General features: G+C 40.0%; 1 protein-coding gene across 4 annotated transcripts in view; it reads right to left on the bottom strand.

Moving 5' to 3' along the window:
* Window positions 1–878: 878 nt before the first annotated feature.
* The window catches only part of LOC135195660 (dipeptidase 1-like), a 333,274-nt gene continuing 317,232 nt past the window's right edge, over window positions 879–16,920 (bottom strand). For all 4 annotated transcript variants that reach the window (XM_064222030.1, XM_064222031.1, XM_064222029.1 and 1 more), the window contains 2 exons: window positions 12,512–12,650; window positions 879–11,453 (listed from right to left, as the gene is read on the bottom strand). In XM_064222030.1, coding sequence (XP_064078100.1) covers window positions 11,271–11,453; window positions 12,512–12,650 — 322 coding nt within the window. In that variant the 3' untranslated portion in view covers window positions 879–11,270. The remainder of the gene's footprint in view (window positions 11,454–12,511; window positions 12,651–16,920) is intronic.

Raw genomic sequence — 16,920 nt, 5'->3', positions numbered from 1 at the left:
TTTGTGAGAGATGGCTATATATACGTTTTTGATAGACATGGAGCTGATAATATCACAGAGTTTTGGAGATGTGAAAGGAGAAGATTATGTAAGGCGAGAATACATGTAAAGAATGGTGAAATTGTAAAAAATATCAATGAGCATTCGCATAATGATGACCCCACTCAAGTAAAAAAGGAAAAATAGTATTGAAAATAAAATTGCGGGCTTGAGAAAGAATGGAACAAACATCTGTTGTGATTAATGAATGTTTAGAAAATGTTAATGAAGTATGCCAAGGAGTCATGCCTAGTCATAGCGCTTTGCGAAAAATGGTGAGAGGAGAACGTAAAGATTTGTCTGCATATCCTCCTAATCCTACATCTTTAGAAGAATTGGTTATTCCTGTTGATATTCAAAATTATGGATCGGAGAAATTTCTTCTAGCAGACAACCAAGATTCATCCTGCAGAATCACTATATTTGGAAAGGAAAGCAAGACACATTTACTTAAGGAAGTATAGAATGTTTTTGTTGATGGGACGTTCAAAATCACTCCACCGCTTTTTTGTCAAGTGTATGTGATTCTTGGTGAGATGCACGGTGGTATGCATCCGTTTATCTACGCGCTACTTCCAAATAATGGAACAAACAATCTGTTGTGGGGAATTAATGAATGTTTTAAGAAAATGTTAATGAAGTATGCCAAGGAGTTCATGCCTAGTCCATAGCGCTTTGCGAAAAATTGGTGAGAGAAGGAACGTAAAGATTTGTCTGCATATCCCTCCTAATCCTACATCTTTAGAAAGTAATTGGTTATTTCCCTGTTGATATTCAAAATTATGGATCGGAGGAAAATTTCTTCTAGCAGACAAACCAAGATTCATCATGGCCAGAATCACTATATTTGGAAAGGAAAGCAAGACACATTTACTTAAGGAAGTATAGAATGTTTTTGTTGATGGGACGTTCAAAATCACTCCACCGCTTTTTTGTCAAGTGTATGTGATTCATGGTGAGATGCACGGTGGTATGCATCCGTTTATCTACGCGCTACTTCCAAATAAACTACGTACAACTTAAGATAAATTGTTTTCTATGCTTTTAGAAATTCAACCAAGTCTACAGCCAGAAGTAATATACAGTGATTATGAAATAGGGCATTTCAAAAGTCTTCAATAATGTTTCCCATCTACTAATATTAGGGGCTGTTTTTTCCACTTTGCGCAGAATGTCTATAAAAAATTACCATCTTTGGGATTATCTCAACAATACAATACTGATGCCAGTTTTGCTCTGCGTGCTAAAATGACAATTGCCTTAGCATTTGTACCACCCGATCGTATTACAGCAACTACAATGGAATTAGCAGATGACCTTCCACAGAAATTTCTAGAACTTCTAGATTGGCTGGAAGACAATTATGTTGGAAGAATGAACAGAAGGGGCAATGGCAGACGTTCTCCCCTTTTTCCGTTACACATTTGGAATGTTTACGAACGATGTATAAATGATGAGGATAGAACCAACAATCATGCCGAAGCTGCTCATCGTAGGTTGCAAAATGAACTAGGGATGCAACATCCAACAATATGGAAGTTTATCGATAGTTTGAAAAGGGTGCAGCGAGGACGAGGTCTTTATTACGAACAGTTGATTGCTGGTCAAACACCGCCCATAAAATTCAAGAAATTCCGAGAAGCTGATGCTCGTATAAAATCAGTAGTGCTACAGTTTGAGAACAGAAATATTTTAGAGTATCTGAGAGGAATTGCTCATAACTTCTCTTAAGATATATAGTTTTGTAGCAGCTATTTTAAGCAGTTTTTATATTCCAATAATTCAACTTTTTAATGAAATTTAACTTTTTTTACCTTTAATTATCTTTTATTTTCTTGATATTTTTATTCAATAATTCAGCTTTTTAGTGAAATTTAACTTTTTTTATCTTTAATTATCTTTTATTTTCTTAAATTTTTTATTCCAGTAATTCAGCTTTTATGTAACATGTAATTCAGCTGTTTAACAAAATTTACCTTTTAAGTATTATTCTTTTCTTAGAGAAAACCTCTTTTCAAAAATGATATGCATACATGAAATAAATAGTGTACAACCATTAACAATAATTACAAAGTTCAACAATGTATTTAAAAAAGGAAACAGTCCAATTGGCAAAGTATCAAGCTCTCATTTAAAAAAAATTAAAATAGTTTACAACCATTAATAACAATAAATACCAGTTTTCTTCGAAAGAGTTTATAACCAATAACAACAATAACAAAAATCAAAAGGGTATTTTCAACAGCAACAAAAAAATAAATAAGCACTAGCTTCCTTCAAAAGATAATAAAAATCTCTCTCTCTCTCTCTCTCTCTCTCTCTCTCTCTCTCTCTCTCTCTCTCTCTCTTACCGCTGCGGCCAGTCGTCCCCAGCGGCCACTTGAGCTGCGGCCAGTCAGCCACGGCCAGCTGGACCACGGCCGACTGGCCAGTTGTCCTAGACCCGCTCTAGACTGGTGCTACAGCAAGGCTGTTTGTTTTTTCAGATACGTAATGCCATTCCTCCCACTGCTGCTGCACCTGTTGTGACCGAATGTTTGGTTGGACAACCTCTTCCAGTTGCTGTTACAATTGGTTTTGCTGCTGCATCATCACAGACTGAAACACATCCTTTACTTCAGCTCTGGAAATTTTTGACAGTCCTTTAGAGGGTTCCTACATGGTGTGGTAGTGTAGACAGAGATGCAGGCCCTCCAGAGACAAAGTATTGCAAGAAAAATTTTTCCAGGGATTGTGGCTGTTGTCATAATCATTGATCTTTTGTTGGGAATCTTTGATAATCATAAACTGTCTCTTTGTTCGAAAGAAAAACAGTTGCATCATAATCGAAGGGAGAGCCCATACTTTAGTAAAAACAAGACCTTTTTATGCTTAGTAAAAACAAGACTTTTTTTTTTTTTTTTTTTTTTTATGCTTAGTAAAAACAAGACCTTTTTATGCTCCTCTTCTACTTTGTTGCTCATTACCTGGGAAGTCATTTAATTACAGTTGTGATACCCTTGTCACGTGCTCCTTCAGTCACCCAAAGAAAGTTTTTGTCAATCAGTCCTGGAACTGTGTGTGCTTGGCTGAGTTTCCTGCATCATTTAAGCCAGTAGCTCAGTGGTGCAGGATGAAATTTCCTTTACAAAAGTGTAGACCTGGTCTGCAAATTGTTCATCTTTCAGTGACTTCAACCCAACAAGAAGTGTTAGTAACAGAGAATGAGCCAGAAGAATCTTCTAACTTTAGCACCAGAACTTTTGGGCTCTCTCCACAACAGCAAATAAAGCCATCCTTACCAATAGATGGGGGAACTGCTGGATAAGTCTTTCCCAACCTGGGGTGCTGAAATCAATTATAGGGGTTGCTTAGAGGCACATACATGGTAGTATTGCAGAGCTCACTGATGAGATTGCAATATTTCCCCGAGACTATCAGTGATATTTCACGGAAAATTTTGAGGAGAAAATTTTCATCATCATTTTCCAACCTGGAGGACATTTTCAGTTATCTGAATGACCTGAACTTGTCCATGTAAGGCATGTTTGCTAATAGTATTGATTGTACACAGAAGGTAGAAGCCTTCAGGAAGAAACTGTCACTGTGAAAGCATCGAATCCTTGGAGGATATGTGAGGAACTTTCCTTTCTTGGTTTACAAACTGGAAGACAAGCCAATCAAGCCAGTGCTTGTAGAAAATATTGTTGCTCACCTCTAGCTCCTAGAGATCACTAGGCACAATACTTTCCCATGACTCATACATTTCCAGAATGGATACAACAGCCCTTTTTGGCAGATATGGATGATAATGACAGCATAAATGAGTAGCTAATTGATCTGTAGGTGAACCAGGGTTGTCAGACAAAATTCTGCACACTACGACTGTCAGATTTCTGGTGTGATCAGTTGGTAGCTTACCTTGGATTAACAAGAACAGTATTGGAAATGGTCATCCCATTTCTATCTACCTTCCTCTGTGACAAGGAATTCTCCACCATACTCCAAATCTAAACTGCTACCCAGAACCACCTTCAAATTAGGTTACTCCATGATATGAAGGTATCTCTGACCAATACGAAGCCTCAAATCAAGAAACTAGTTGCGTATAAGCTACACCAAAAATCACATTGATATAGGTATGATTGACCACCCAGCAGTGCATATTTGAGTTTGTCCATGGTATTTTCTTTTTTTCTTATTTCTTCTATGAGCAATAATGGCACTTTTAGTTTTAAGAAATCAGCGAAATAAAATCTAATGAGCAAGCTGTACAATTCACTTTCTTTCATCCTAGTAATAATATATCAGTCAGGCAGTGCTAGACTGGCTTGAACTGACTATAGGCAATGTCAAGACGCTCCAATTTTATATTTGGTTACACTGTCATCATCATATGACAAGACTGGTTATAGGGGGATTTATCTGTTTAAAGCAGTGTTTTCAACCCCTTTTCATACTGCGACCCCTTCAGTAACTCAATGTTATTGATGGCTCTTTAAAATTTTTTATTCAATAATATGTAGGGTTACCATATTTTCATCAACCAAAGACAATACAACAGGAATCAATGATGGGTCCCAAACCTATTTACACGTTTTTATTTATTCCTCCTTCCATTTGTTAAGACATTTTTTCCTCTGACAGGTCACAAGTTTATATGAAAACAATTTTTTTGCTATTCACTTCTGCTTCCAAATCTGTTAGGCATTTCTGCTCTGATAGGTCCAAAGTCTATATGCAAACAATATTTCACTGTTAATTTGCTGTATGCACACATTCCCACGGAACATTGGAACATTGTTGGGTGACTGACTGCTTGTCCTGAACATTCTGGGACATTTTTCTGACTGACCGGGATGCCCAGGACAAGGCCTAAAATCTGGGACTAGTCCGGGCCAAACCGGGATGTATGGTAACCCTAATCATATGTACATAATATCCTAGTACAAAAATAGCAGTTCACTGTAATATATTTGCTACTTCCATTAAAAATACATTATTATAACTATTTCTATTAAATAAGTAAAATTATACTGCCATGGCCTGATGATCAGTGTTGCTTCGTGTAACAGCGGTGAAATTATGGTAGCCGCATGATTAAATATTGAATGTCAGCATATATAATGGAACTAATTCAACCAATGGCCAGTCAAATATATTAAAAAATAAAGTAAAACAAACTTTTGAACGAAAATTTATTTGTTGGTTACAACATCCTCGCTCAACCAATAAAGTTTTCATTCAAAAGTTTGTTTTACCTTGTTTTATAATATATGGTTACAACACCCTCGCTCAAGGCAGCCGATTGAACTTAGTTGGAAATGGCTGCTTAAATAAATGATACTAAAACCCTCGCTCAAGAATGATCTTGTGACCCCTAGATGGAAAACCTGCATTAAAAGAATAGTGTTTCCCCTTTTGACAGACAAAGGGACATCAATCATCATCCAGAACTGCAGTTCTAGGCTGATGGTGTAGCATTCATTCAATTGATCACTGACTGTAGCCTGCTGAACAAGTTCCTGCAGTAGCTAAATTCTTCAGTATGGAAGCAGAAGAGTTTAAAGCAATCTATCTACAAGGGTGTCTCTAGTATCTGTGGAAATATAGTTTGTTTTCATTCACGTTCTATACCGCACCAGAGATACTTCCACTTCATCTGAGGAGAAAGGTATTCCTTAGCCTTAGCAGCAGCTTAGTTGTACCATCCCAGCACAAGACTGTGGATATACCCCCAGATGTTTGGTTAGCTTATGCACATAGAGTACCACTAAATTTGCACTGAACACCCCAGCACCACAAGTACAAAGTTTTGAAAGGAGGTAATCTAAATGTGTTTAATCTCTTATCAGGACTGATGGGTTTCTCAGTGTTTGCCCTAAATTTAAGAACAAACAAGACTAAGAAGGGTCCCCATCCCTCCAAGTACTGCATTAGGTAAGAAAGATAGTCTTGAGTGTGATGACCTTGACCCCAGACCTCAAAGAATCCCATGGTGTCTCGGTGAGACTATGGAGTACTACAAGTCGCATCCCACTTCAGAGGCCCGAGTTTGCAATGTAGGAGATTTTTCAAAGTTTATCAGAGAGCATGGGAACCTCAATCAAGGCAGAGTGGTCTAAGCCTGTTAGCAACAAACCCTGGGAAAGGGCTTAGCAGCAATCCTTTACCACAGAAATATATGTTTGTCTCTGCAAAGGTTGCTTTGAAACTGCAATCTACAGAAGAGTGGCTCTAACTGGAAACCTTAACAACAGAAGATGGGCCACTTTACCTGATAAGAGATCTGCTGTGAATTCCCTGACAGTACCTTACATTTCCTGCACAATGATATAAGAAAAGCTTCTCACAAAAGTTGCCAGATTGTCCCCAGTTGCAAATTGCACCCAACAGATGACTAATAAGGCAATGTATGCCACAAGATAAGCTTGTGCAGCACTTCAATGGGAAGACCTTATAGATTGGTTTACTACTCCAGCTTTGGGTAGCAAGGACCCACTAGTCATCCTGAGACTGGGAGTGACAAACACGTGAGGTTGTCCTTGGGATGGTAGAAGGTACATTCCAACACAATACAGAGGTCTAGCAATGTCAGCAACACACCAGGAGCTTCCTGTTGAGCCACATGGTGAATAGGTTGATCACAGGGTTTCCCTAACCTCAAACAGTCTTCTGCTGTTAGATGTTAGGGACCATTCCATCCCTATGACCTGGCTTTTGCAACTCAGCTGGTCTACCAGTACATTCCAGTGACTCATGATGTACCTAGGTGAGAGCTTGATGGCATGGTGAACTGCCCACTTGTACACTTGCCTTGTCAACCTGTCGATGAAGAGGGAGACTATCCCATTGTTTGTTGCTACAGTCAACCCGTACTGTTCATGGACTTGTCTATTAGTGGATTTTGCTATGGAACATATATAGTACACATTATTCACAGAAAATTCACCTTCTTGTATTTTGCAACTCAGCTGGTCTATCAGTACATTTCAGTGACTCATGATGTACCTAGGTGAGAGCTTGATGGCATGGTGAACTGCCCACTTGTAAACTTGCCTTGTCAACCTGTAGATGAAGAGGGAGACTATCCCATTGTTTGTTGCTACAGTCAACCCGTATTGTTCATGGACTTGTCTATTAGTGGATTTTGCTATGGAACATATATAGTGCACATTATTCACAGAAAATTCACCTTCTTGTATTTTTCGAGAAATTTTCACAGATTACTGTATTTTCATATTTTTGTGACTAAATTTTTGTGATAAAACTATCAGAATACTCATACCAGATATAAGCATTTTCAGAGGGTTTTTTTGTTTGAACTATCAAAATGACAAATTTTTAATATGTATTTTCCATATCTATCAAACCTGAGGTCTTAACAATAGCATAATTCTATAGCGCCAGCTGGAAACTGGTTAAAACAATCAAAGATTGTAAAGCAAGGAATCTGTGGCATCTGGCAACTCATGCGTAAAAATGGTGGAAGCTGGTCACCAACAGAGCTTGGGCCCTCATGACGCGTCGGTCTTTCTTTGACCGCCTTGGAGAGTAGTCTCCTTTTTGCACTCTCCTTCCCAAGCCAGTTTCTTAGTTAGCCCATGATTTATTTGTGCTTTGCTCTCAGTGTATGTGCCTGCTTGTCCTTTATCATGGATTCCACCAAGAGTTTTAGGCCCCGTCAACGCTTGTATCCAGGATTTCCATGTTCAAGGATTTTGCTGTCCTCCACTACTGACCCCCATTCCACGCTGTTCCAATTTAATTAGGTACTATCACTAACCCATGCTCGGAGTGTCATTCCTGGCCTGTGTCGCAGTGGAAGGTTTTCTATAACAAGAGGGAGCACCCTAGAGTATCTACTTGTCCTTCTTGGGAAGGTTTCTCACCTCCACAAGTGGACAGTTTGGCATCTTTATCTCCCAGAAATGTTCTGTGCTACTTCTGACGCCCTGTCTCCTTCCTTTTCTTCCATTAATTCGTCTTTGGAAGTATGAGGAGTTGCACAGAGTGATTTTGTGTATAACGTGGCCCCCTTCTCTCGTGGGAGGCAATCTCCCCCCTAGGAGGGAGGAGGCAACTTCATCATCTTCCTTTGTTTTAAATACAGAATCCCACAAGATGGCGGTTGTTTGGGTGTCCCTAGGCCTACAGGGTTCAATCTCCTTGGATGGCTTATTGTTGCATTTCATGTCTGCTTGCCATCCTCCTCCAGGTCTCCACTACTTTGACTTGTGCTGCCACATAGTGGGACGACATCAACAACTATGACATTTACTGGGTCGTCTTTTATCTCGCCAACAGTGAGGCTATCGACTCTTGCTGCCATTCCACATGCCATGGCATCCCTCCCAGCATCCTCTCAGCCTATGATGTCGGCTGTGGTGTCGTCTCTTCCATTGCTTGTTGCTGTGCTATCATTACCATTTTCGTCTATGACGTCATTGCAGTCGCTTGCTGAGCCCTCCGAGATGTTCCTTCAAGTGGTGGTTGATAGGCTGGACTCTGTTTTTTGTGAAAGGTATCTGTACTTTCTAGCAAGAAGTGTCATAGAAAGAGAGCTCCTTCCCCTCCGCCATCATCTTTTCCTCCTCCCCCTCGTTCTTGGGTCAGACGGAGGATTCAGGACTTTGTTACTTCATCTTCTGGGAGTGAGAAAAGTTTTACCATCTTCCTAGCACACACTTGTCATTTTTAGAGGGGTTTTCAGTATTTGCAGATATTAGCTATTCACGGGGGTTGTGGTACATATTCCCCAAGAATACCGGGGCTGACTGTGTATGCGATTGTAGTCATGTGGTCTCCATAGGGGAGTAGTGCTGTCAGTGCATTTCATTAGATGCACAGTGGGCATTACTAAAAGGTGTTTGCAGCATCTCTTCAGCCCATTGCTGCACCCAACTTTCACTCTATATCTATTCCCACTTCTTTTCTTCTATCTTGCTGGATCTGTCCACTGGATCTGTCCACTTTGCTTCCCAACACTCCACCTCCTTTTTTGTCTTAAAAGCTTGATGGCTACAAGTGCCCCAGAGCTTGGATTTATGGCTTAAATTTAGTGATGCATTTAATAATTTCCTTAAAATCCTTACCTTAAAATGCTTGCAGAGCCAATGTGTCTCGCCTGTTTTGAAAATGATATGCAGGTGAGAATCCACTCAAACTTACACTCCCAAGACAAACAAGACTTCAGGTGTGCTCCACCCACCCTTCAATGCATTAGTGGACAGAAACATCTGCCTGGAGGAAGGGGCAGGGGAGAGGTCAGCAGATATACAACCACTAGTTTAAGAGTACAGAAAGTATTGTAGGATCAGAGACAGGTAACTAGTGCTCCTTTAGGTAACGGTGAAACAAGTACAGCTGGATCCTTCCAATGTGGCACTTGTTTCTTTAATGACAACAGACAACTTAGAAGGATCAGCCAAATTCAAGGTGGTAGTTTCTGGAACTGTACCGATTTCTCCATGAAATACATAATTCAAGTGTCGGGGTCAGAACCTTTACCCCCCCATCATGTCTATCATCATGCTCAACTACTTTGTTGTTTGGGTAGAAGAACATTTATTACAATTCCCCAATCACAACAGAGAGAGAGAGAAGCTGATCTCCAACTGTGGGCAATTGTTTCTCAGATGACAGCCCAAAGCACAGGGCCTAGAACTGGTGGGCAGTCTTGTCATAGAGGAAAGTGCAGGTATTTCCAAGAGTCCTGATGGGTGAGTACCTGGAAAAACACATCCTTCAAATCTATCAGTCCATATAGTTGTCTGTTCTATTAAAAAACAGCATAGAAAATGTTTCAATCCTAAACAGTTTGATATAAAACTTCTGTCAAGAGGTCAGACTGGTCTTCAACTTCCAGGTTCTTTTCCACAGGAAGAGAATCATAAAAGCCTGGCGAGTAGTAATCTTCAACTTCCAAAATGGTTTTCCAGCTATGTTTGCCCCTCTTTGACAGCAAGAGACTTTGATAATCTTGAAAAGTGGTAAGGAAAGAGGATTGGCCTGTGAGAAGGGGAGGGATATAGTCCTTGAATGATAGCCTGTAACTCTGATAAAGGATACACACTATTCAGGGCTGTGGCCCTTGTCACTGCCATATTGCCCAGTGGCATGACAGGCATCCCACTACTTGTGGCATAGAAAGAGGATGATTGCCAATTTCAGTGTCCTCCCCCTAGATGCCTAATTGGAAAACTGATAGGGCCATGAAGACGCCTGACCATTTCCAAGGGAGGAGAATGCTGGGAACCTGATGAGGATTTGGAAGAGCTCAGATCTTTTTGTAAGCCCTAGTTGATGACACAGCTGCCCCTGTAGCCTTGGCTACAGTTTCCTTCACAGATACTTAACGAATTTAGGAGACTAAATAGTAGATAAGAGTCCTTAGCATCATTCCAATGTTTCTGCACTGCTGCCCCAACCTTCCTCTATTTAAAAAGTGAGGAGATACCATGCAGTTTAGAGATGCTATGCATTCCTGACCTCTGCAAAAAGCACAGCAAAAATGAGGGCAACCTAGCACATACAATTATGACCTGGACACTTCTGCTGATCATTCTTACCATTAGAAGTTTTAAACATCTCCAGTCTTACAGCAGTTATTAACATTAAACACCTACATTCTTACAGCAGTCATTAACACTCAATGAACAGGCAAAGTCAGCAACCATTCAAACCAAAAAATACTTGGAGATTCAGCTTCCATAACTGCCATATTCAGCGTAAGAGCATAGTGCTGCCATGTGTAAGGAAATCCAGGTGAGAAAAAGTGAGTAGGTGGTTCCCCCCACCCCTATACCCATCTGCCACAAAGTTTACAGTAGTACACACTTATCAGACTTCAGTGCTGAACCAGCTTTCAGTTAAAGAGTATCCATGTGAAAGCTAGGGTTTGCGTTCTCACCTTTAGCTTTTCTGTTTTTGTCTTCAAGATATAAGATATATGTCTAAGAAATTCAGAGCTGTGAATAAAAATAATTACAACAGGCTTGTGTAAAAAAATTGGTTTTGTCATAATGTTATTTCTCTCAGATATGTCTATGAGATAAAAATAATCTCATATTAATCACAAAAATATAGTTTGAACAAAACATCATACTCCCATGAGTTATGCTGTTGCAACTTTAAAAGTTAGGGAAAATTTACTGATCATCTAGCTAATTAGCTAATGACAAAGATATAGTAGAACAGGGAATAAAAACTAATTATCTTGTATACAAACTATAGGATAACCAATGCTAATGTTAAGAGTTTAAGGCCTCGTTTCCTTGGAAGGAGTGAGAAGTGGGTGTATCAATGAATGAACTAGCTTTGTTTTCATTATTGTTGAGATTTGCAAACTTATACCTACAAGGCCACAAAGTTTCGATGTCGTGAATGGGGATGATGTCCTCTGCTGGTGGTTCTAAGAGCAAGCTATCCCGTACCTGCAGAATGCATGTATTAGAAGGGTTTTATTATCACTACTGTACGCTGTTGCTGCTTTGTGTCCTAACTTGTTTTCACTTGGATAGAGAATTTTAAATTTTAGATTATTATTGAAGTAATTTGACTAGATTATCCTGTTACATTAATGGCATTTAGGGCACATTTGAAGGATTTAGTTTGCTTGACAAGTGACAATTGGAGCAGGACAAGAATTAGAAGAGCTCAAGTCCAAAGAGGAAGTATGAGCAGAATGAATGCTTTACAGAACTTATAATTGCTCCCGAAAACAACATACTAGCTCCCCCCATATTTTAACTATCAGCACACAGGAAAAAAAAGTACAGAACAAATTGAGTGCTATAAGACAGTTGGTCGTGATAAAGAATGGAAGCTCAACCAGCTTGTACACTGATAATTATATATAATTTCTCACACAGTCATTCTCACAGCTATCAGCAATGATGAATAAAATGTTCTTGTTGGTTTTTAAACCTTTCATTTTCTTGTAACCTTTTGCTGTAATGGTAGCTGGGATGGTACTGTAACTGTAAAATTCTATAGACACAAAGGTATGTAAACCATGGTAAATGATATGTAGTACATATTGTATTTAAGAATACCAGTGTACAGTGGAAAGAAAGTTATTTAAATGCCTGAATCAGTACTTAACTATTAGATGATAATATTCTGTTAGATTATGATATTTTTGGGAAAAAGAAAATCATAACAAATTTTCAAGTGAGCTGCTATAGTGTGTTTCAAATATATTGCTTCCAGAACATGAGATGTATACTTGTGTGGCAAAAGTAAAGTTTTAAGTAACTGATTAAAGTGGGTAAATTGTATTGTCCTTTACAGTTATGATAAGGTTATACTACAGATATAAATTTATTTTACTAAAGGGACCTATCTATGGTAGAATATGGTGCAGACACCATCCCAAACTAAATTCAACTTGGCAAAATCATCTTGCAATGTGGTTGTGAGGGACAGTTTTCTGGGCTGAAGTCACAAGATCGTGCGTGTGCACTAGATGAAAAACCTGCTTTCATCTTACCTCTTCAACTTTTTCCATTGCCCTCAGGATATTCAGACCTGCTAGCTTCTTTAGGTCCTGGATGGACCATGAAGGATCCTTTAAAAGTTCAGCAAAGAGTTCTGGATAACGGGATGTGTCCTCTAATCCTTTAGGAGTGCTGGATGGAACAGAAAAAGTAGAGTGATCAAGGGAAAAAGAATTATTTCAATACTTTTATAATTTCTTCAGAACTTTGCAACTTCTGGAAAGAAAAGGGGTAAAATTAAATTTTTTATGCAAAAAATTATATTTTTATAATAATGTATCACATTTACTTACCAAACAATTACAAAGCTGTAAGCTTTCTTACCTGGCAGTCTAAAATTCACATTTCCTGGCGCCAGCGGAGCTGCCATCATTCGTGTATGTCCCGCTCACTTTCGGGAAACCCCAGTACTGCTGAGCTAACTACCGTCAATTCGTTGAGCCGCAACGTCAAACTGTGGGGAGGAGGGAGGGCTCTGATTATGTAATTGTTTGGTAAGTATATGTGAAACCATATTTTATTATAAAAATATCATTTTCACATGAGTGACTTACCAAACAATTACAAAGCTGAATCCATGTTACCCAAAAGGTGGGTACATGGACAGCTTATAAAAAGACAGCAATAATGTGCTTACATTACAACTAATGTTTGTAGTACCTTACCTTGTAAGACAGCAGCTGAAGGTGAATACTGCCTCTGGTCAGCATTCTCATCACCTGTAGATGTGGCAGTAATGGCCAGGGTTGTCCCTACTAAAGGTGGGATTTTGTGACCATGGAGGTTCACCGATGGTTAGAATTAAAAAATTTCGCCCTTGCTCTGGGCTCAGACCAGATAATCCACAAAACTATCACCTACAATAAATACCAACCATAAACATACCCTAGCCATAAAAAACTGGAGGGTACTCTGGGTACAGTGTACCCCCAGGTTTCCCAACAACTTGACCACCTTAAAATCCAAGGCGAGGAGATAGTATAGGGAAAACAGGTCCCCCTATGCTTCCTTTCCCAACACCATGTCCACCACCGACAACAGTCCCAATTTACAAAAATTTTTAAAAACAGTCTCTACATCCTTCAAGAAATGTGATGCGAAAATTTATTTAAACCTCCAGAACGTCGCTTGCAGAATGAAGGATAGTGACATGTTATGTCTAAAAGATAATGAAGTTGCCACTGCACGAATTTCGTGCACCTTCACTTTCATTACACGAAAAGCCTGATCTTGTACTTGAGCGTGGGCTTCCAAAATCAGACTCCTCAAGAAGAACAAAATATGTAGCGTTCTTGGAGAGAGGACGGGAGGAGTCTCTCACCAAAACACCAGAGTCAATTCGAGTTGCCTCTCAACGTTTCCGTCCTAATCAGGTAGTGTCTAATGGCTCTGACAAGGCATAATGAACGTTCCTCATCCTCTGCTCCCACAATGTCCGTCAAGTTCTTAATTATGAAGGAGCAAGGCCAAGGATTTGATGGATTCTCGTTCTTTGCAAGGAACTCCTTTACATAAGAGACACTGCATCATTCTGGGCGACACCTACTTCTTTACTAATCCCTTGCAATTCACTTATCCTGCCTGCCGTGGCTAAAGCGACTAAGAAAAGAGCTTCTTCATTAAATTCCGTAATGAAGAAGCATAGGCTCAAACTGAGGACTGGAAATCCAACTCAAGATTACGTCCAAGTTCCAGTCGACTACCCCAGACTTAACCACTTTTGAGGACTCAAAAGATTTAATGAGGTCACTGATGTCCTGGTCGTTTGAGACGTCAAGGCCTCTATGTTTAAAAAAAGACGAAAGCATGGATCTATATACCTTAATTGTAGACGTGGACAGCTTTCTAGAATCCCTCAAATATAACAGGAAATCTGCGATTTTGTCTGCACCACAACCTAAAGACTTTCCACTTTGACTGGTAGAGCTTGGCAGAAGAGCTTCTTCTACAGCTCGCAATAGCTTCTGCTGCTCTTTGCGAAAAGCCTTTTGCTCTAACGAGATCCCTGACAGTCTGAATCCTGTCAGGGCCAGAGCAAATAATCCTTGGTGATACCAGTCGAAGTGGGGTTCTCTGAGCAAATATGGACTTTGTGGAAGGAGCCTGGGGAAGTCCCCGTTTTAGCAACAAACCTGCCGCAACATCAGGTTAGTTTAGCAAGAAGAGATGATGACATTGTGAATTCAGCTACACATCCACGTAACTTTTAGTATGCAAATATTTGAACTAATACATACGACACTGTGTGGAGGAGGTCTATCAATTCTGTTAAGGAAAATTGGTGTCTTAATAAATTTCGTTTAACTCTTAGCCATGTATATTATATACAGAAAAAAGAAATGCACCAAGCAAAATTGTGCCAGTAGGAAAGACTCGCTCAAGGTAGCAAGATTTAGCTTATCTGAAATTAAACTTTACTCTAAATTCTACCTTTTTGTACAATATCAAAAGTTATAATTTGCGGGGGAAAATAAGATGTAATAAACCAGTTCCTGACATAGTTCTAGAATGTTACACGCTGGCATTACCAAGTTGTAATTAAGCCTGGCTCTAGCGGGAAGCCGCATTCTTTCCCAAGGTACGAGAACGTTCAGGTAAGACTGGTCCCCTTCTCCTCTCCAGACAGTGTCATTGCCATAAGTTGATCGTGGGTCATCCCCAATATCCGTAGTGTTATGACATGTATTTGGATTTTATGCTAATCGCTGCTTCAGATTCTTGAATAATGGCCTGTTTGTCCACCTCACCGACATAGTGTTTTGCAACGGCCACGTGCCAGATTACTTTGCTAATTATTTGACCTTGATGTCACTTCATGTTTATTTTGGGTTGTTAACATGTAAGTAATGCGTGGGGAAATTTTTATATATCCAAATTCATTTATTTTTGTAATAAAATCTTGTGAAAATTGTGAACCTTGTCTTCTTAACCCCTCCCCCGAGTAGTAACAGCTAAGTCCTTGAGACCTTGTCATCGCCCAGAACACCAGGGTACGAGCTGACTAAAGTAAAACATGAAAAATTTGTGACACTTTCTTGGGCCAGAAAGGGGCCACTAAAGTCATCGACACATTTTAATGAGACTGAAGTTTGTTGATTACTTCTCTTAACATTCCGAAGGAGTGAAAAGCATAAACTTCGAGGCCCATCCAATCCAGCAGCATTGCTTCTGTTCTCCAGGCTAGTGGGTCTGGCACCGGAGAACAGAAAATTGGGAGACGATTGACATTTGTTTCTTGAGGCGGTGAAGAGATCTATGGCTGGCTTCCCCATAACTTCCACAGATCAAGAAAAACTCCCTCATTCAGAGACCAGCTAACACGTTTGTTCTTCCTTGAACGAACCTCAGGAAGAGCGAAATCTTGTGCTCGTTCACCCTGAGGAGGAGAATTTCCGCTACCTTGTTGAGAGAAAAAGAGTGTGTTCCTCCTTGTTTCTGGATGTATGATAGTGCCATGGTGTTGTCCATGAAGGTTGCCACCTTTCTTCCAATGACTAGAGGAGCGAACGCTTGAAGTCCTAAAAGAATTGCCTTCAATTCCTTCACATTTATGTGTAGGCACTTCTTCTGCTCTGTCCAAAGACTTGAGGCTCTCCTGTTTCCTAGTATGCAGGGCTCCTCATCCCTTGTCCGACGTGTCTGAATAGAACTCTCAGTAGGAGTTCGATGTTACTAGGGAAAGATCTTCTTGGAGTCTCTCCTTCGACAACCACCAACGAAGATCTGCTTTGATCTTTTCCATCACGGGAAAAACCAGCGGGTCTGGTTGAGTCTTCCGGTTCCAGTTCGCTCTTAGGAAGAATTGGAGAGACCTCATGTGGAGACGACCTAACATTATGAAACCTTCCACTGAAGCAAGGGTTCCAAGGAGGCTCATCCAGCCCAAGGCTGAGCACGACGGGCGAACAAGGACTGTTGTAAGGCACTGTAGTAAGGGGGGAGAGAAAAGCTAGTGTTCAGAATTATCCCTAAATAGGGAATCCTCTGTGTCGTAGACAATTGGGACTTAGAGATTTATTTTAATTTCCAATTGTTGAGTCAGATTTAATGTCCTTTCTAAGTCCTTCACACACTGACGACTGGATTTGGCCCTCAGTAGCCAGTCGTCTAAGTAAAAAGCTGCATTGATTCCCACCAGGTGCAGCCATTTCCCTAGATGAGCGAGAATATGAGTGAATACTTGGGGAGCCGTCGATAGTCCGAAGCAGAGGGCTCTGAATTGGAACTCCTCTTTTTGAAGATGAATTTCAGAAATTTCTTGGACTCCTGATGAATTGGGACATGAAAGTATGCATCTTTCATGTCGAGAGACACCATCCAGTCGCCCAGTTGGGGGCTGACATCACCAACCGACTGGTTTCCATCCGAAATTTCGTCTTTTGCACGTAAAGGTTCAATGCAA

The sequence above is a fragment of the Macrobrachium nipponense genome, chromosome 16 (assembly GCF_015104395.2).
Source record: "Macrobrachium nipponense isolate FS-2020 chromosome 16, ASM1510439v2, whole genome shotgun sequence".
Lineage (NCBI taxonomy): Eukaryota > Metazoa > Arthropoda > Malacostraca > Decapoda > Palaemonidae > Macrobrachium > Macrobrachium nipponense.
The sequence above is the reverse complement of the archived record's forward strand: the minus strand, read 5'-3'. Positions and strand labels throughout refer to the sequence as shown.